The sequence below is a fragment of the Geotrypetes seraphini genome, chromosome 4 (genome assembly GCF_902459505.1).
Source record: "Geotrypetes seraphini chromosome 4, aGeoSer1.1, whole genome shotgun sequence".
Classification (NCBI taxonomy): domain Eukaryota; kingdom Metazoa; phylum Chordata; class Amphibia; order Gymnophiona; family Dermophiidae; genus Geotrypetes; species Geotrypetes seraphini.
Window position 1 is genome coordinate 99898159 of NC_047087.1, and position 21618 is coordinate 99919776.

The 21618-nt window shown below is 46.2% G+C and overlaps 1 protein-coding gene across 3 annotated transcripts in view; it reads left to right on the forward strand.

Annotated features, from left to right (window-relative positions):
• The window catches only part of POP4 (POP4 homolog, ribonuclease P/MRP subunit), a 35523-nt gene extending 14558 nt beyond the window's left edge, over positions 1-20965 (forward strand). For 2 of the 3 annotated variants that reach the window (XM_033942256.1, XM_033942257.1), the window contains exons 3-8: positions 5595-5695; positions 8450-8673; positions 10340-10417; positions 17363-17424; positions 17760-17861; positions 20565-20965. In XM_033942256.1, coding sequence (XP_033798147.1) covers positions 5595-5695; positions 8450-8673; positions 10340-10417; positions 17363-17424; positions 17760-17861; positions 20565-20701 — 704 coding nt within the window. In that variant the 3' untranslated portion in view covers positions 20702-20965. The remainder of the gene's footprint in view (positions 1-5594; positions 5696-8449; positions 8674-10339; positions 10418-17362; positions 17425-17759; positions 17862-20564) is intronic. The other variant, XM_033942258.1, reaches the window with a different exon arrangement.
• The last annotated feature ends 653 nt before the right edge of the window (positions 20966-21618 follow it).

Here is a 21618-nt window from a genome sequence, read left to right on the forward strand (position 1 = left end):
CGTCGGTCGTTCCCGGCCTTCTTTTTCGTTGATGTCCCGTCCTGTTACGGGATTTAAGAAGTGCAGCCGGTGTGAGAGGTTACTTTCCATCACTGACCCTCACCGGTGGTGCATTGTCTGTCTTGGGCCGGATCATCCGACAGCTTCGTGTGATCGCTGTGCGACTTTTCAAAACAGAGCCCTCCGTCGCCGTAAGGCCAGAATGGCGGAGTTGTTCGCCGTGGACGCGCCGCCCAAGGCCTCGACGTCGGCCTCGGCCTCGGCCCCGGCCTTGACCTCGGCCTCGGCGTCCTCGGGGGCCTCGGCTTCGCCTCGGCCCTCTTCTTCGAAGGCGTCTTCAGGAAAACCAGCTTCGGGTAAGTCCTCTGTTCCATCCCCTTCAGCAAAGAAGCCGTCCTCTACTCCGGCTAAGGCGGGTGGGTCGACCCCGGCCCCGCCTCGGACCTCGACTTCGCACACCCCGAGGGAATACTCGAGACCGAGGTCGCCCTCCAGGGAGTGTGCTCCGGACTCGGAACTCCCCACCTTCGTGGGGATTCCGGCCTTCCAGGAACTCCTTCGAGCCCTGATTTCTTCGGAGCTGTCGGGAGCCCTGGAAGTGTTGCAGCAGGCTGCAGTTCCGGCGCCCTCGACCTCGGCCGGGGCGCCCTCGGCATCGGAGGCTCCGGCCTCGGCTCCCTCGACCTCGGGAGCCCCGGCCTCGGTGACCTCGGTCTCGGGTACTGTGGCCCCCTTAACCTCGGTCCCGGCCCTGCCCTCGACCTCGGGGGGGCCGCCTGAGCGGAGTGTGAGGCCCAAGGAAAAGTTGCGCAGAGTGCGCCGTATTTCCTCCTCCTCCTCGAGGTCTTCTCGGGACGCCTCGCCCTCGACGCGACCTCGGACGGGGCGCCGATTGAGGAAGTCTAAGCGGCCGCGGGGCTCGCCTCGGAGGCACGATCGTTCCTCGCCGCTCGGGGGCGAGGCGCTGCAGGTGTCGGAGTTACGCCTCGACAATCCGAGGCTCCTCCGTTCACCTCATGGGAAGTCTTCCCGGGCTGCCTCGCCGAGGAAGTGGGAGAGTGTTCCCCGGACCCCGGGGTCCTCACCCAAGGGTTCTGCGAGGCAGAGAATTTCTCCTTCCCCCTCGAGGGCCTTGGAGAGGGGATCCTGGGACTCGGGGTCAGTAAGGGATCCTCATTATTCCCATGAGGCCTCTCCCCTCTCCTCGGTGGGGAGGTCGAGAACCCCGTCTCCCCCGGCCAGGCCGTCCTCTTTTACATCCTTTGTTCAGGACATGGCCCGAGCCCTGGGGTTAGACCTGATGGTCGGCTCTCAATATTCCAAAGAATTTTTGGAGGAGCAGGACCTTCCCACTCCTCCTAGAGAGGTGCCTAGGCTCCCCCTCAACAGAGTCCTTCTACAGACCTGGTTGAAGAACTTGTCGAACCCTCTTACAGTCACGTCTGTGCCTTCAAAAATGGAAGCGAAGTATAGGACTGTGCCCCCTAAGGGGTTCGAAAAGGCGCAGCTCTCCCACCAGTCTCTTCTGGTGGAGTCTGCCCTTAAAAAATCACAGCCCTCGCGGGTTTCTGCGGCGGTTCCACCCGGCAGGGAGGGGCGGACCCTGGACAAGTTTGGCCGTCGCCTCTATTCAAATTCCCTGATGGCCACCAGGGTTCTAAATTATGCCTTCACCTTTTCCTCCTATTTGCGTGGCATGGTGAAGGACCTTCCTCAATATCGAGACTCCTTACCGGACTCCCAAAGGGCAGGATTCGATAAGTTTATGTCCAACCTGTCTCAATTGCGGTTGTACCTATTTCATGCGGTGTACGACGCATTTGAGCTGGTTTCGAGGGTGTCGGCCTTCGCAGTGGCCATGCGCCGCCTGGCCTGGCTTCGCACCCTCGACATGGACCCAAACCTGCAGGAACGTCTTGCAGACTTGCCTTGTGTGGGGTCCGAGTTATTTGACGAGTCCTTAGATGCGGCGACCAAACGGTTGTCTGAGCAGGAGCGCTCGTTAGCATCCCTGGTCCGCCCCAAACCTAGGCCCCCGCCGCAGAAACCTTTCCGTCCTCCGCCGCGCCGATATCCTCAGAAGTCGACCCCGGCTTTTTCGAGGCCACCTCCGAGGCGTCCGTCTCAGAGAGGCAGAGGGGGACAAACCCAAGCCCCGGCGCAGGGTCCTTCTAAGCCTGCGCCTTCCTTTTGACGGGCTGAGCGGACGGGGCAGGTTCCCCTCCGCGAAATCACAGGATTCCCTTCCTATCGGGGGGCGTCTTCAGTTCTTCCGGGAGGCATGGACCGAGATAACCTCAGACGCTTAGGTGCTCCGGATCGTCTCCGAGGGCTACTCGCTCAACTTTGTGTCCTCGCCACCGGACAATCCCCCAAGTCTAGCCTCTTGCAACCGATCGCAGTTACCGACCCTTCTGGCCGAGGCCAGATCCCTATTGGTGCTTCGGGCGGTCGAACCGGTCCCCAAGGACCAGCGGGGTACGGGGTTTTACTCCCGTTACTTTTTGGTCCCAAAAAAGACCGGGGACCTGCACCCCATACTGGACCTCAGGAAGCTCAACAAATTCCTGGTCCGGGAGAAGTTTCGAATGCTGTCTCTCCCGGTTTTATATCCCCTCTTGGAGGAGGGGGACTGGATGTGCTCCCTCGACTTGAAGGAAGCATATACCCATGTTCCGGTGCACCCCGCCTTCCGAAGATTTTTACGATTCCAGGTGGGGGACCTACACCTCCAATACAGGGTCCTACCCTTCGGCCTGGCCGCGTCCCCACGAGTCTTCACGAAGTGCATGGTGGTGGTTGCGGCAGCCCTGAGGTCTCGTGGGCTTCATGTGTTCCCTTACCTGGACGATTGGCTCATCAAAGCCCCGACCAGGGAGGGGGTTATCTCAGCGACCCGACAGTCTATTGCCTTCCTGCAAAGCCTCGGGTTCGAGATAAACTTTCCAAAATCTCAGTTGAGCCCGGCTCAGTCTCTTCAATTTATAGGTGCGGTGCTGGACACGGTGCGCCTGCGCTCCTACCTCCCGCCCCAACGGTTGGAAGCCTTGGTGCGGATGGGCCGTCAGGTCTCTCAACTGTCGGTGGTGTCGGCCCAGCGCATGATGATGCTGCTCGGTCGTATGGCATCGACGGTTCACGTCACTCCGTTTGCAAGGCTGCATCTGAAGATTCCTCAGTGGACCCTCGCTTCCCAGTGGCGTCAGGAGTACGATCCGGTGTCTCGCCTCATTTCGGTGACTCCGCTTTTGCGGAAATCGCTGCGTTGGTGGACAGACTCTTCAAATCTGTCCATGGGTCTACTATTTCTCACCCCTCCTTTTCGCAAGGTTCTGACCACGGACTCATCGGAGTACGCGTGGGGAGCCCACCTCGACGGTCTTCGCACGCAGGGCCTGTGGTCTGCCGAGGACCGTCGGTGTCACATCAACGTGCTAGAGCTTCGGGCCATCTTTCTAGCACTTCGAGCTTTCGTTCACATATTGCAGAATCAGGTTGTCCTCGTCCGCACGGACAATCAAGTGGCAATGTACTATGTGAACAAGCAGGGTGGAACGGGGTCTTGGCCCCTCTGCTCGGAGGCTCTTCGCCTTTGGGAGTGGGCGGTTTCCCGGAACATCTTCCTTCGGGCGGTCTACATCCAAGGAGAACTGAATTGTCTGGCAGACAAACTCAGTCGACTTCTGCAACCGCACGAGTGGACTCTACACTCCGCAGTTCTGCGCGAGGTTTTCGCTCGCTGGGGAACGCCACAGGTGGATCTGTTTGCCTCTCCAGAGACCCACAAACTGCCCCTGTATTGTTCTCGGATGTACTCGCGGGACCGTCTGGAGGCCGATGCCTTTCTTCTCGATTGGGAGGGGAGGTTCCTGTATGCGTTCCCTCCCTTTCCTCTGATCATGCGAACGTTAGTACATCTCAAATCGTCCACGGCCACGATGATTCTCATTGCACCTCGGTGGCCGCGTCAGCACTGGTTCTCCCTGCTGCTTCAGCTCAGTGCCAGGGAGCCTCTTCTTCTGCCTGTGTTTCCTTCTCTGCTGTCTCAGAGTCAAGGATCCATGTTACATCCCAATCTGCAGTCATTGCACCTGACAGCTTGGTTTCTTGCTCCCTAACTCCTCCGGATCTGTCTCAATCGGTGAGGGAGGTATTGGAAGCCTCACGCAAGATTTCGACGAGGCTTTGTTACTCCCAGAAATGGACCAGGTTTTCCACCTGGTGTTCGTCTTTTCACCTGGATCCGGTATCGGTTCAGGTATCCTCGGTTTTGGACTATTTATTCCATCTGTCGCACTCTGGCCTGAAAACCACTTCGGTGCGTTTTCATCTTAGTGCTATTTCTGCTTTCCACCAACATCTGGATGGACGCCCTCTGTCGCTCCATCCTTTGGTAACACGCTTCATGAAGGGGTTACTCAGGGTTTGCCCCCCTCTTAAGCCTCCTTCTGTCGTGTGGAATTTGAATGTGGTTTTAGCTCAACTGATGAGACCCCCATTTGAACCACTCAACAAGTCCCTCTTGAAATTTCTGACTTGGAAGGTGGTGTTTCTGATTGCCCTCACCTCCGCTAGGCGGATTGGGGAGTTGCAAGCCTTGGTTGCGGACCCTCCTTTCACTGTCTTCCATCATGACAAGGTGGTTCTCCGCACCCATCCTAAGTTTGTACCTAAAGTTGTTTCTGATTTCCACCTCAATCAGTCCATTGTCCTTCCTGTGTTCTTTCCTAAGCCCCACTCCCATCCTGGCGAGACGGCGCTTCACACGCTTGACTGTAAGAGGGCGTTGGCATATTACCTTCAACGCACCAGGTCTCATCGGAAGGTTCCTCAATTGTTTTTGTCCTTCGATCCCAATCGATTAGGGCATCCAGTTTCCAAGCGCACTCTGTCTAACTGGTTGGCTGCTTGCATTTCCTTTTGCTATGCTCAGGCTGGCCTTCCGCCCCCGGATCGAGTCACGGGGCATAAGGTCCGAGCGATGGCAGCTTCGATAGCTTTCCTCCGATCCACTCCTATGGAGGACATATGTAAAGCTGCCACTTGGTCTTCGGTTCATAAGATCACCTCTCATTACTGTCTGGACACTTTATCCAGGAGTGACGGCCGGTTTGGCCAGTCAGTTTTGCAAAATCTGTTTTCCTAAATTGCCATCCTCCCACCTGCCCTTTTTTTTTGGTTGGCTTGGAGGTCACCCACATGTGAGAATATCATGCCTGCTTGTCCTGGGATAAAGCACAGTTACTTACCGTAACAGGTGTTATCCAGGGACAGCAGGCATATATTCTCACAACCCGCCCGCCTCCCCGGGGATGGCTTCTTTGCTAGTTATGGAACTGAGGACCACGAGGTGGGATGCGCCCTCTAGTGGGCGAGAAGGCATGCACGTGCGTGGTGCAGTGTGCAAACTTGAAACTTCTAGCAAGTTTGCTTGAAAAGCTGTCCGTGCTGGGGCTCCGTAGATGACGTCACCCCACATGTGAGAATATATGCCTGCTGTCCCTGGATAACACCTGTTACGGTAAGTAACTGTGCTATTTGGACACAAGCTGTTTCCTGTAATATTGAGAGCTTTTTATTTTTTTGTCTTCCAGATGCAATTTATAAAACATTGCCTTCCGCAGAGGCCAAAGAGCTGAACATTCAGGTGCTTGTAATGGAATTCCTGGGAGATGATGCAGTTTTGCTTTCCTGTGTAATACTGAATAAGTGCAATTTCTAATAGGGTGGATGTGGTTTAATCAAATCCATTTAAATTACAAGTCGGGAAAATTTTTACCCTGATAACTGAAACTATGGAAGGAATATCCCGTCTATTTAACTGCATTTAAAATTTAGTACTATAAAGTCATAATTATATTTTTGTTCCAATCATGAAAATTCAAGTAGTAATTAAAGAAGTGCTGCCAGAAGCCATGGCCAAGAACAGCAATCCTTAAGACAAACCTAAGAATAATTGCAAACCTAAAGATCCTGCATGTCGGACATGCTGCATTCAATATCATCAAATTTCTGCTTCATTCAAGCAACTTGGCCATGCATTTTGTTATTGTTGATGGTGCACTATTTAAATTTTGCTTGCATGTCTATTTTACCCATAGGTAAATAAAGTTCATTAAAATATTGGGGGGGGGGGGGTTGTCTGATTTTATGGCCAGTTGCCAGTAAATCTTCAGTAGATCTCAAAAATCAATTGGGAGAGTACACTCAAAGTCAGAAGGTTGTTCCTTGGGATTGCAGGAATATATGCTTTTTGACCATGATTTCTATAAAGTCTGCCTAAAGTTAGGTGCCAATATTGGCACAGATTCTATAAAACGTAGGCACCCATTATAGAATCACACTTAGCATTGCCTAAGTATCCTAACATTTAGGCATATGATATTTATGCCAGAGTTTTCTTTGCCTAAAGTTAAGCGCCTGTATAGGAGCCTAACAGCACCTAATTCACAAAGAGGTGTCTAATTTGAAAATACACCCATGATCTGCCCCGTAACATGCCCATTTTGGGCTAGGTACCTACTTTTTATAGAATAGAGTTTTTCAAGTTAGGTGCCTAACTTTCAATTAAGTCCAATTAAAGCCGATTGTGAGGTGAATTGGTGCCAATATAAGCACCAATTAAGTTGGGCACCAGTATTGGTGCTTAACTTTAGGCAGACTTTATAGAATCAGAGCTTATGTATCACTTTTTATTTTGGGGGGGATCTATTCTCCCTTCTCTCCCCCCCCCCCAACACCGGGATCATCGAGGATGTCCGCTGATTCCAATGCCGAGCAAACAATGTGTTTGCATTGTTCAAAAGATTTGAGAGCTCTTTCAAGTACAGCTCAGTCTACTTAAGCAAAAGCTCAGGCAGTTAGTACTAGTGCTGCCTGATTCACCAATTCACTTTGGTGAATCGATTTGAATCAATTTGTTTGCTGGAAAAATCAGATTAGCCGATTCAGTGAATCCTGTCAATGCCTCCGGGCCTTCTAAAACGGCAGCAGCAATGATGGTGTCTGGTGGGCAGAGGCAGCACTCTGAACAGGCTTCTCCTGGCTTGCCTTGCTGCATTACTGATGACGTAGGGAAGCCTTGGCGGGCAGGCCGCAAGCAGCCTGTTCACCACTGCTGCTGCTTTAGGAGGCGCGGATGTTGAGGTGTCACAGAGGTGCTGTACAGGGGGATAGGAGGGATAGAAGGCTGCTATACAGAAGGATAGAAGGTATGGAAGGCTACTGCTCAGGGGGGTGAGGGTGGGGAGAGAGATGGAAAACTACTGCACAGGGTGGAGAGAGGCAAAAGGAAGAATTGTTGGACATGGGGTGGAGGAGATGAAGGGATAGATGCAACAGAGGTAGAAAGGGGTGAGAGGGAGAAATCTTGCATATGGGAGAAGGGAGGGAGACATTCATGGAGAAGAGAGAGAAATGGACATAGGGTGGAGGGCAGGGAGAGATGTTGCATGGAGGAGAATAGAGAAGTTTGACCCAGGGCACAAGGCAATGGGAGAGAGAGAGAGGGTAGACAGTGGGAAAGAAATGTTGGATATGACAGTGGAAGGGAAGGTACAGAGATGGATGGTGAGTATAGAGAAAGAATAAAATGTCAAATGGTCAGGAGACCTTGGTGAGCAAGTTAACAGAAGACTAACAGAAACCAGAGCCTGGGACCAACATGAATAATGACCAGACAACAAAAGGTTGCAAAAATAATTTTATTTTCTGTTTTGTGATTACAATATGTCAGATTTGAAATGTGTGTATCCTGCAAGAGCAGGTATTAGTGAGCGTGAGCTAGGACCTATCAGAGAAGAAAAGTCTTTTTTGCTTTGTTTATATACTACAGCACTGGCATGGGGTTGGAGAGGGTAAAGGGGGGTGTGGTGGGTGAAGAGGCTATAAAAAATAAACCCGCCAGGCCATTTGAAAAAACACCTGAATAGCAGGAAAAGTCAATCGAAAAAAAATCAATTCAATAGGCCAAATTGAATCAAATCGAAAAAATTTTCCCTGAATCAGGCAGCACTAGTCAGCACAGAGGATATTGAATATCTGCAGCGTGGTAACATGGTAATTCTTTTGAAGCATTATGAGATTGTCTGGCCTGGACATCAATTTGGCCTTTATCAAAGTAGTTTTGTGGGGAGCCTTGTCTTCTGCCCTGAAAAGTATAGTTCTAATTGATATGGGGCTTCATAGGATTCCTTGGTTGGTGGTGGTTTCTAATGTATATGGGCTCCTTTGGTTACTAATTGACTTTGGCATGAGCAAACTGAGGTGTTCTTGGCTGCACTGCTGCCTATATTAGTGGTTTCTTTGAAATGGTTCAGGTTTTCTGCCTCATCTGTTGGTAGAGCAATATAACCTCTCAGTCTGCACTGGTGTAGCAGGACTTCAGGAGAGGAAATTATCAGGCAAGAGTAACTTTCACCTTCTCACCCATTAAAACTTTTCTTCTTAGCCACAAGGCCCAAAGGAGAGTGAAGCATTTGTAAGTGCTTTTCTGAAGCGTTGCCTTCCAGGGCTAAGAGAGGAAGTGATCCAGGAGCGCTTGAATCGAAAAGCTGTCATTTTGGAGCATTCTATTAAGCAAAAGAAAAAACAAAAGAGGAAACGAAGGAAAGGTTTATCAGCTAAGGAGAAGAGACAACTGAGACTGTTTGAAATTAAACCAGAGCAACAGAGGTACTGGAATTTCTTCTCTTAGTTGATCAGCAGTACAGTGATTGTGTCTCCAGGATGTGTTCAGTTATGTAGTCTGTTCTACAGCATTTAGGAGGAGGAAGAATTGGCCTAGGTTTAGAGCAGTGGCTGGGAAACAAGGAAGCTAAGGTTTAGCTTTTACATCTGTCACTTACAAAACTTATGACCTTGGGAAAGTCACTTTACCTCCTGTCGCCTCAAGTGTTCACTAAGTTGATAAGCTAATTGAGGCATGGATTTATATTTGAATACTTAATCATCAATGTACAGTGCTGCATATGTCCTGTAAAAATAAGTGTTGTCAGGGACTAGCTAATACTTAAAACCTGTGACCACATTTTTGGTTGTCAGAATGGCCAGTGAGTCCTGTCACTATCCCACATTAAATTGCAGTAACGTTAGTATTGTACAGGATGTGTCAGGAAGGGGGGGATTATTTGGTTCCCTCACAGCCATCTCCATTAACACTAATTGTAGAAAATGGCAGCATTTAAAAACCAAAGGGGCTCTTCAGTCTGCCTATCTATATCATCTATTAATCTCTGTCTCTTCCTCTCCCTTAAAGATCCTTTGTGCTTGTTCCATATTTCCTTGAATTCAGATTCAGTCTTTGTCTCCACTATCTCTAATCAGAAGGAGGCAATTCCACACATCTATTACCCTTTAGGTAAAGAAATATTTCCTTAGATTATGCCTGAATCTATCCTCTTGCACCTTCATCCTGTGTTCAGAGTTGTTTCAGCTTCTTTTCAATTGAATGAGGTCCATCCCTTGTGCATTTATGCTACAGAAGTATTTAAATGTCTCTATCATATCTCTCCTTTCCCTCCAAAGTATATGTACATTTAACCACCTCTTCTGCTGTTATAGCCACTGTGACAGGCTATGGTGACACTCCCAAATGCTGGTACCCTTTCCTGACAGATCATTCTGAGTTAGCTTTGTGATTCTGTGTTGAAGTCCACTGGGAGTTATTTATTTCTTTACAAGCGTATCTGTGAGGAAAAAGCAAAAGCTACACATTTCCTTCCTAAAATGGTTTAAGTGGTGACTTTGATGTAAGTCTGGGTAGCCGTGTGATAGTTGTACCCCCCCCCCCCTTCTGGTTGTTCTAAGGCCTTGGGGTAATGCTTTGGCCCTTCTAGGACAATTTTTAGTACAAGTTTCAAGTTCAAGTTTTATTAAAATTTGATATACTGCTTGTTAAACTTCTAAGCAGTCTACTGTACATGTTTAAAACTATAAATTTGGGTAACACAGACTATAACAGACAGACGTACTGTAATGAGAGGGATAAGAGGTAGGAAGTACATGTCAAATAGGATAGAAAGCCATTTAAGGGTATTACATTGGGAGGGGGCTCTAAGTACCTCTATGAGGGAGTCAAGGCTTTGTCATCTGCAAAAACTCCATGCATGGTGGTGACTTATACACCAGAAAAGGCAAGGAGAAAAACATTGCTATTTCTTTTATTTACTGAGAAATGATACATGAGTAGAATGCTATGTCCAGAAGACTTTAATTATGATAACATCCTCCGCCCTAACAAAAATTATACACTTTAAAAGAAGTGTGCTAGCTTCACCCCTTCCAGAAAGCCCCAGACAGTAACATACTGCTTTTTGCTTGGTGCTCTTCCTGCTCACAGGTACGATCTTTTTCTGCCGCTGCATAACTTATGGAAGCAGTATATCCGTGACCTGTGTAATGGACTCCGGGCAGATACGTAAGTGCTATTTCAGGCTTTTGTAACAAAGTACACAGACTTCTTGAAAACAAAGTCCAGCAGTGGCCAGACACATTAAGGGGATGATAAAAACTAAGCCTTGGATGTTCATCACCTTGCATTTCCTGTGTGAGGCACAGGCGTGACCATATGTCAGTATGTAATCTTCCTGAATGAGCAGCAGTACCTTGCAGTCCGTGATCTCAGTGTTTATTCCCAGCTATAGGATCATGGGAGGGGATTTCTGAAACCTCTTCACAGATATAGAGGCATAATGTGTGCTTTGGTCTTTGACTGTTACCCCTCTTCCAGGTTACGCTTTCTGTTTACAGAGGAAATGCATATTATGGAGACAGAGCAGGCAATTGCAGGAACAAGAATGAAAAAGCCCCTATATTTTCAAAAAGTGAGAGTCATGTGAGGTTGAGACAGAGAGAGAAAAGGAAATTGAAATCAAGAGAAGTGATTAGGAACTCAAGGAAAACTGGAAGAGGGAAGGAAGATGATTTGAGAGATAAAATAGACTAGTGATGGAGTGAAGGGAAGAGAGGAAAATCTTATGATTGCATAAGTAGGAAATTATGTTACAACTACACAGGAATCCACATGTTAAGTGATCAATCCCCAGCCACAAATCAGCTTTGCAGAAGTGCATCACTCGCAGCTTTCCATACTCCCCTCATTCCTAGTGGAGTTCCCCCTTCGGTTTTTCTTATTTTCGGGTGTAAGTCTCAATTTTGAGGCTTTGGTGCCCTGAGACACCCCCCCCCCTTATTTGGGAGTTTTCTGCCTGGGAAAAGACAAAGGTTCCACGGAGATGGACTGTAGCTCGCAGGACAAGCTCTTGGGTGGACATGTGGAGTCAGCCTTCTATGTACTACTTCAGGATTTAGGGTATGTTCCTCTGGGAGCCAGCTCACCTTCTGAATTTTTAAGAGGCTTGACAGGCTGTGGGCTCCCTGTGTAAGAGCCCTCGCGGTATCAGGGAACTGGTTGCAGATTTTCCCCTCCCCCATTGCTTTCTGAGGTTCCATGGGGGTGAGGTCTTGATCGAGGTCAGTCCGACTGGCAGACTGAAGATTTCCTGGTTTGGAGTCATTTTGTTGAAGTTCTGAGGCAGAAAGTCCTTTTCATTCTCACAGCCTGTAAGGAAAGCTGACAGACAGGGCACCTTTACAAAACTGTAAGTATAGCCCCATTATTTCCTATGGGAAAAGTATGGGATGGGGGGAACCTCAGTTTCATTTTTGAGGATATCGGGGTTCAGGTCCTCCACCTACAAACCCCCTATTACAGTGTTGTTTGTTTTTCCAAAAAGTCCCCAAGGGCTGTTTTTGGCGCAATTTTTCTGGTAGCTGCCATCTTGGATTTTAAACAATCTTTTTTTATTTTCTGAAGCCTCTATCTGCCTCAAAACTTCTTAATTTTTAAAAATGACAGGGATGAATTCCTCAGGGTGCTTGGACACCATTTCATGTCAAGTTTGCGCCAGATAGCTGGTGAAGGAGTGTCCATGTATTGCATGTCTTGGGAACCTTGAGTTTAGCCTTAGCTATGTCCTCCAGGGCTGGGGAACTACTGTGGGTCCGGGAGATGGGGAAAAAGTTCTGGCCAGAACCCTGAATTCTGTGAAGATGTGAAACGCAGATGCTTTGAGTTCTTGGAACCCACAAAATCCCAGTCCAAGGTTCTGCAAGGCTTCTTTATCTTGCCTATACAGGGCTTTTCTCCTGAATTTGTAAATCTCATGTGGAGAGCTTTTTTTAACGGACTTGGGACAAACTGCGCAACTGGAAATTGTGTCACCGTTAGTCCAGGGATCATCTCTGCTTCCTGAGCCCTCTCCACTGAAGAAGAAGCCAGGCCCCAGTCTCAGCAGCCAATCGGAGCCAGACTGGCAGGATTGGTGATCAGACTCCATGCCTTTATTATCACAGGGCTCAGAGGCTCTCCTGGAGGAATCTGGTTCCCTGTTAGGGTCTGGCAGCCAAGATGTGTTTCTGTTACTTGACCAGAGTGATAACCCTTTGGTATGCTGACTTAAGTCAGTTTCTGTCCACCATTTTATAGTGAGTGCAATCAAGGAATTGAAGCTGGAGGTGCAACCTTCCACTTTTCAGTGCACAGTCATGAGCAGCTCCAATGATCAGACCTTCTTTTTTTCCCATGCATCTGGACATCACTACTTTAGTTACTGAGCAGTCAGAGTCTCCAGAGGGCTTCCTCTGGGTGGCAGACTATTTCCAGACTCTACCCAATAGCGCTGGAGTTCCAGCAGTTGTTTAATCAGCCAAAAGTGGATTCTGCGGTGACTCAGGTCACTAAACTTATGGCTTTCCCGAGTGAGGGAGGAGTGATGTTAAAGAATGCTCAAGATCACAAGATGAACATGGTTCTAAAGAGACAGTTTGAAGCGCTGGCTTTGAAAATCAAAGCGGCAGTGGCAACATCCTTTGCACCATGGGCCTGTCACACCAGACTGGAACAGAGCCCCTCAGAGGAGAAGGAAGTCATGAGTAAGGTGTCTGCCTATGCAGTAATAGCCCACAGATTACTCTGGATCAAGCAGTAGGTGGGTGATTGTCTCCAGGGCAATTTTAAGCAGACTGCCCTTCAAGGGGCAAATGCTTTTCGGTAAAAGCCCAGACAACCTTATGGCCAGTGTGGCGGATTGCCACCCTAAGTCTCTGCCAGAGAGCAGACCTCCCCACCTCCCTGGAGGGAGTAGAGGTAATTTTTGTTCCTCTTGTTGTTCTCACCATATAATGTGAGTTCCTCAACTCTGAGATCTTTCCAGGGCTACAGACAATGATGTGGCAATTCCAGACATCAGCAACCCTGAGGGTCTGGCGTCAACCTGACCTCCAGAAAGTCCCAATGATGCTAGGCTGACAGCCACGCCTCCACATTTTGGGGGAGGCTGTCGGTATTTTGGAGGAAGTAGGAACAGATTTCCTCAGACCAATGGGTGTTATACCTCATCTGAGAGGGTCACAGGATTGAGTATTATTGTCCTTCAGTAGATTTGTTTCTAGATTCTTCAGCTAGATGGCTGGAAAGAAAGAAGAGGTTAAGGTCCAAGCGACAGCTCTTGGATATTTGAGCCATAGAACCGGTATCCAAAGAAGGCTTGGGCTTTAGCAGATACTCAATATACTTCATTGTGCCCAAGAAAGGCACAGAAGACTGGAGATCAGTTTTGGATCTCAAGGTCATCATTGCGTCTCTAAGATCCCGTGTTTCTATATGGAAACGGCCCGTTCAGTCATTGCAGCAGTAGCTCTGGGGCAGTTTCTCACCTCTCCAGATCTGATGGAGGTGTACCTGCATTCCCCATTTTCCTCCTGAGCCACAGGAAATAATTCCAGTTTGTGGCTCTCCCATGTGGATGGGTAGACTAGATGGGCCATTTGGCCTTTATCTGCCGTCATGTTTCTGTTTCTATCTCTGAAGAATGGGGATCCAGGTGCACCACTATCTGGATGATTGGCTGATCAGAGCTCCATCCAAGCTGGAGTGTGAGCAGGCTGTGCAGCAAGTGGTAGATCTGTTACAGTGTGGTTGGGCTGGACAGTCAACTTCAAGAAGAGCCATTTAGAAGTGACCCAGAGTTTGGAATAGCTGGAGATTCACTTTGACATTGTAAAGGGCTGCGTCTTTCTTCCTGAGCTACACATACAGAAACTCAGAAAACAAATAAATATTAGAGCTCTTAGCTCTTAATTCCTACTGCCTGGCATTACCTTCAGGTGCTGGGCTTTATGGCAGCCTCCCTGGAAGTTGTTTCTTGGGGCAGGGTGCACATGTGGCCTCTCCAGGCTGCTCTTCTGTTTTGGTAGTCCTCTCCACATCATTCTCTTCAGATGGAGCTCCCCTGGACAGGGTCTGCAAAGACAGCTTCCGCTGGTGGCTCCAGAGAAACTCCTTGTTGAAGGGAATGCCTCTCTGAATCACATCATTGGTGACTCTCACAACCAATGCAAGCTTGTTCGGCTGGGGAGCCCATTGTGAGGATCGTTCAGTTCAGGGCCAGAGAATTCGCCCTCAGAAGAAGCGTTCCATAAACCTTCTGGAGCTCTGAGCCACAGGGCTAGCATTGAGAACACTGGAAACAGTCCTGTAGGGAAAAGAAGTAAGAGTGTTCTCCGACAATGCCACAGCAGTAATGTATGTGAACAGACAGGGAGTAGCCAGAAGTGTTCCCTTATGCCTGGAGGCTCAGATGCTGTTCCAGTGGGCAGAAACCCATCTAAAGACCCTCTCCGCAGCTTATGTAGCCAGAGTGGAAACCATTCAGGCTAACTTTCTCAACTGGCAGTATCTAGGCCCATGAGAATGGTCTCTCCCAATGGGCTTTCAAACTTATTGTGCTTCATTGGAGCAGACTGGTACTGGATTTGATGGCTTCTGCCAAAAACTCAAAAGTGAAAAGTGTTTTCAGTTGAAGAGAAGAACCAGGAAGATTAGGATTGGATGCACTTAGCCCTTGCTCAGCAAGGGACTCCTTTTATAGCTTTCTGCCCTGGCCCATGGTGGACCAGGTCATTTGCAGGATTGCGACTAATCCAGGACTCATGATTCTTGTTGCCCCAGACTGGCTTAGCTGCCTGTGGTATGCAGATCTAGTGTATCTTCAAAAGGACAGGGGCTTCAAGCTCCCATTTTATCCAGGGCTTCTCAGTCAGGGACCAGCTCCCATGGAGAATCCAGAGCGCTTTGGTCTTACGGCACAGCTCTTGAGCACATGGCCTTAGTTAGCAATAGCTATTCAGATGTAGTTATTGCTACTTTACTCCAAGCTAAAAAGCCTTCCAAGATGATGGCCTATGCCAAAGCTTGGAAGGTTTTTCAACATTGGTGTAAAAGGGATTGGGTGGAGCCACTACAGGCTCCCATTCCGGTTATTCTAGCCTTTCTGCAGGCCAGTCTGGAAAAAGGACATGCAGTGGCATTTCTCAAAGTTCAAGTGGCAGACCTCTCCTGCTTCCGGGCACAAGGAGGTAAACTTTTCCTGGCAGCTCATCCAGATGCAACCAGATTCCTAAGAAGTGTGCTCTGGTTGCGGCCTCCACTATGTCAACCTTTACCATCCTGGAATTTTAACATCATTCTAAAAGGTCTCACTAAGCCTCCTTATGAACCACTGTGGGAGGCTTCCATCTTGGATCTCATGGTGAAGACTATGTTCCTGGTAACGATCATCTCGGCAGGAAGAATATCAGAATTGCAAGCTCTCTCCTGCAGAGAGCCTTTCCTTAGGATCACGGAGGCTGGAATATCTCTCTGTACTGTTCCTTCCTTCCTTCCTTCCTGCCAAAGGTTGTATCAGATTTCCATATCAATAATAATAATAATTTATTTTCTTGTATACCGCCCCACCAACAGTTCTAGGCGGTTCACAACAGAAAACTGAAACTAGTCAGCAAAAATATAATTTCAAAATACACTTCTGCATACAACCATTAGTACAGTATTGATTAAAAATATGATAAACAGAAATAAAACAGTACAAGATTGATTAAAATATGTTAAACAAAAGTAAAGTAGAAGTATAAAAACACCATCATGAATATTAAATGAATCAACATTCTTGTTCATCAAATAAATAAATTTTTAATGATTTCCTAAATGTAAAATAAGAATAGGCTTGAGTAATCAACGGGCCCATCCAGGAGTTCATCTTCCCTGCTTGATACTCCATTGTCCTGTCCAAAAAGGTCTTATAACGGCAGGCCCTTGGGCTGGGGAAGATGAACATACCAGAATTTTGAGTACATTTTGTTGAATAAGACAATTTCAAATAGGATACCAAATAAGAGGGTAATAATCCAAAAAGGGCCTTATAACAAATGCATCCAAACTTAAACACTCTGGCCCCAAATGGCAGCCAATGCAGTCTGGGATAAAAAGGACTGACATGATCAAGAGGTTTGTCTGCCTGTTTTTCAACCCACAGGCTCTGGTAAGCAGGATAGGGTTTTATAGAAACTGGATGGGCAAAGAGTAAAGAGTTTTACTTCACTACCTGGAAAGGACCAATGAATTTAATCTTTCAGACCATCTGTTTGTGCTAACCAGCCAGTCCAAATGGGGCATACCAGCGTCCAAGGCCTTTATAGCGAGATGGATTCGCATGGCTGTTTTGTGGTGTCTTTCCATACTTTTACAAGGTTTTACAGAGAAGACGTGGCAGCTCAGGAGGACACTGTTTTGGGGTCCTCTGTCCCACCCTAGATGTCAGCTATTGCTTTGGTACATCACCTAACATACAGACTCCTGTGTAGATGTAATAGAATGAAAGATTAGGTTCTTACCTGGATAATCTTCTTTCTGTTAAACTTCACAGGATTCTGTACAGTCCACCCTCAGTATATCCTGATTTGCCTGGTTTCTGCCTTGGATATTTCTAAATTCCAGAACTGGAGTTCTTCTCCTGTCAATCAGATGGCTAATCATACAGGATTTCTTTATAAGTGACTTGTTGAACTTCTGGCTCCACTGATGTTAGTGCTTGTTGCACACAGCAGATTGGTTCACTATTGCTGCTATGTTATAAATGCTTGTTAATCTTTTTATAAGTTGCAGAACAGCTATGTATGATGTTTGTGGAGAAGTTCCCCTTACTCATCCTTCTTTGTATTCTATTCCAGTTGAGATCAATTGCTTTTGAACAAACTGAAGGGGGGGTACTCCACTAGGAATGAGGGAGGTACAGAAAGCTGTTTGCGGCTGGGGATTGATCGCCTAATGTTTGAACTGTGAAGATTAACAGAAAAAATATCCAGGTAAGAACCTAATCTTTCATTACAATCACTGTGTGTATAAAGGTTGAAGGGGTTACACAGTAACACAGACAGATGAATACAACAGGTTGTAGATTTGTGTTCATTGATTAACAGTGATTTTAATTTTTTAATTCTCTTGATACTTAATTTCCTTCCTTAGGCAACCCCAGATGATTCAAACTAAATTGCTGAAAGCTGATCTTCATGGAGCATTTGTGACAGGTATGTTTCTGTACAAGACCAAAGGTGGCTATGAAATTTCGGTAAAGGGTAAGAGGGGAATATTTCAGAGGACATTCTTGCCCTAAAGTTTCTCTTTGTTGCTCCGATATGTATGTTGGAGCAATGAAGGATCAGGAGTAATCTAAGGAATACTTTATTATAGAAAGGGTGGTAGATGCTACATCTGGGTTCCTTGAGTAACATTCTCTAGTCTGGCCAATCCAAAGAAAACTGTATAAACAATAGTACATCAACTTTGCTGAAACGTAGTGGTGTTTAAGTACAGCCTCACTATGAGTTACCTATCTTTCCTTAATGTATCCTCTATTTATCAGTTAAGAAATCGAAGTGTCCTACCTACGTTGGCCTCTCTGGAATCATTCTGCAAGAAACAAAGCACATTTTCAAAATTATCACAAAAGATGACAAGCTAAAAGGTATGTAGCCTCATGAGAGATTCTGATTGTTTCCTCAAAAGAAGGGTAGAATGCTACCTTAGAATTCACAAAGTAAAGACCAATTGTAACTGGCCACCTTGATGGGCAGACTGGATGTACTGTGCAGGTTTTTATGTGCTGACATTTACTATGTCACTGAGGTAAAGATTCTCAAAACTGAAACGTGTCTTTAATGTGCTCGCTAAATTTGATCCAGATGGTTTAGCACGCATGTATTTTAGCTGCGGATTATCAAAATGGCTTACCATGGTCTTTTCTGAGTTTCCTAGCAGTCTCTGATTCGGCCATGCAAATGTAGTACAACAAGGTAATTAATATTAAAATGAGCACTCCGAGTCATTCCCAATCATTGCCAAGTGATTACTTAACTTCGTTGTGCCACATTTGCAGCCAAAATTTGCTGAGGTCTGAGCTGTCATAGCCTTACTTTCTGATCAGTGCCTGAATGCTGATTGGTTCAGGCACTGACAGGAAAGTAAGGTTTGACAGCTCAGAACCTCCCCCCCTACGCAAATTGAAAAAAAAAAATAATAAAAAATCGACAGGAGAGATGCCCACTCCCTTCCACCGCCGTTGCACAATTTCCCGCCCCCCACTCCTGGCAGTGGGAGAGATGCTCACTCTTCCTGCCATGTTGCACAATCCCCTGACATTACCCCCTGTAGTGGGAGATATGCCCACTCCCCCACCTCTCTCTACCATATTGATGAAGTCCAGTTAGAGGAATGCCTACCCACCCCCAGCTGGCAGGCTCGCCCCTTCCCAGTGCATCCTGGGATGCACCAGGGAGGGGCCTAAGGCTCTGATTGATCCAGGCACTTAAGGCCAGGGGTGGGGAGGTTGTGTGAGCTCAGTGGGAGAGAGTGGGCATCTCGCCAGACAATCTTCAGTTGTGGGGGGGGTTAATATGTAGTTATATTCTGCGCTTGTGCTGATCACTACCACCAGCGACTCATCTAAGGTAAATTTAGTGAGCCTACATGAACATCTGCAGACCTTATTTACATGTGGGGGTCTTTTGAGAATGGCTTGCCTTTTTGAAATCGTTACAATAGCGACCTCGGTAGCAGCCCATTGGATTTTACCGTTAAATTTAGAGAATCTTTCCCTATATGACAGACAAAGTCCTGAAAGGTTGCGGAAGCCAGGAGCCTGGGATCTGTATCTGCACCCTGCAATTTGAGTATCCAAAAAACAGATTGAAAAATTTTATACCTCCCTGAGAGTTTTAGGGATTAATAATGAAAAGCGGGTAGTAGTTCCAGACTTATGGCAGATATCACATTCCACAACAATTGATAGTTCATTCTCAGTTATTGGACTATGGTTGTGGAATGCTTTATCCAGTACACTGTGATTTTGCAGCAATTTAAAAGACATCTGAAATCTCACCTATTCATAAAAAGCATTCTTGCCTAATTAAGAGTTTTAATGAATAGCAGCTGAGCTTCCAGTGAATGATTCTACAGTGATGTATTATGTGGATAATTTATTAAGATTGTTTTACAGTACTCTACACATGTTCATGATTGTAAGCTGCTTAGTTGTAGGTGGTATATAAATGAATAAAATTTATTTCTTTAAAATAGTATGGGCTATAAATTATCTAAAAATATAGGCAGATTAGTTAAAAGTCATAAAAATAAGAATATTAATACAAACTAACATATAAAGCAAACCACACCAATCAATTATATAACAATACATGAGACAAACGTAACATAGCCCGATGCTGAAGCCAACTGTGTGCTTATGCTCTCTCTCTCTTACAGTCTCTCATGCTTTGGCACTTAACTCTCTCTGTGTCGCCAGTATTTCTCCCTCAGGCTGGCTCTGTATAGGAGCCAAACATTTGGTTATACCTTTTTATCCCTGTCAAGAGTTACACTTTAGGACCCAACTCTTCAAGACTGGTGCAAGGTTAAGTGAAACTTCAGCCTTGTGCCCCGCTCAATATACTTTAAGGCTCCAAAGCATCCCCCAGAGATTTGATAAACTCAACAGTCATGATTACTTCAATGCCACATCTCCCAGAACCATCCTGCAAAAATGCATAATTGGACCTCATATTTAAATATGAAATTTTTTTATCATACACCTGATGAAGTTAATTTCCAAAAGCTATTTACCTGGGTATATAATGTATTTGGAAATTCTCACTCCACCTATGGGTAAAAGTACAGGCTAATGATTTCATGAGTTGTGTGGTTGTCGGGATCATTGCTTTGCTACTGCTCCAAGCAACTGCCTAGCCTTGTCTAATGGTTGGGCCTACCCTAGAGCTCTGCCACAGCTACAAATAAAGTAGCAGTCTGTAGGTTAATGATATACTTATTCTCATTAGTGTGTATACCACCAGGCAGTCATTGAACATCATCATCCAATGTACAAATCTAACCCTACATCTAAAAGAATAGTATTAGCCTGAAAATGTGTTGTGTGTTTTTTTGTTTTAGAAATATTAATGATTTTACATTTGCCTTTCACTAACCACAAAAAAATCCTCTTTAAGAGAGCCTTTAGACTGGTCACCTTTCCTGTACCCATCTTTGTTCTGTATTAGGATATACAGTCTGCTCACAGAAGAGCTATTACTTAGCAGACTCTGTGAAAGTTACTAATTTTCTTTATTGTAAAAATAATTTTGTTTCTGAATTTTGTGTGTGTATTTTCCCCATGCAGCTGTTCCCAAGTGCAATACAGTGTTCAGCGTAGAAGTGGATGGTTTTATCTCATATATCTATGGGAGCAGGTTCCAGTTACGATCAAGTGAACGCTCTGCAAAGAAATTTAAAATGAAGGGAAGCATAGACCTGTGAACAAAGGTTTTCTCGCCAATAGCCACATCCTGGCATTTCAGGCTTAGATGTAGAGAAATGGAACAATCAGAAACTCTGCACACCAGCCTAGAAGAAGGAGATGAAATTGATTTATGAGTCAGCCTTAACCTGAGCTTTTGAAAAGGCTATGTGCTAGTAAAATAAGAAGGACTTCCAGTAGCAGTTTTTCCAATATTGTTTTATAAAACTGAATCACTATTTATGCCATTAATTTGTCAAATAAAAATATTGTCTTTTTGGTTTTTTGGGGGTTTTTTTTTGCATGGTTGTCCTTGGAGGCAGAGCACATCGAGTGGTACAAGAGGGGACATAGCTTCTGGTTTTTTAGCAATAGTCTTGGTGGTAGTTTATTTTGGGGGGGCATAATATATTATCTGTCTGATGGTGGCATTCTCTTTTAAATTTTTACTTGCTTGCATAATGTATCCTGAATTTCCTAGATTGGGTTGCTTCTCCAAGCAGTGCCTTCCTGTGGACATACTGGTTTTTTGCCTTTTAAAAAAATTGTTCATCTGCAACCAGCACCGAACATGGTGAATATTTGACATCTAACTGTCCAAAATCTGGTTCAAAAATAGGCCCTTTTTAGGTTGGGGGAGGGACAGAGCTCAACTTGGGTCCTCTTGTTGGGCTACTTTTCCAATGAGGCACTGAAAAACATGGATTGTCATATGCTCCAATTTGGTTTCATGCATTTCAGTTTAGAGTAGCTAAGCCTTCCTTGCTTGAGGCTCTTTTTTTCATGGTGGGCTCAAGAGTTACTATTTTTTTTAAAAAATCTTCTAACCTGAAACTATGCATAGTTCCATACTAATGCTCAACAAAGAAATTCCATTGTCTCGGTCGCAGAGTGCTGTGTGCTGCCATATTGAGGGGTGTAAGTTTGTTTTCTGGCT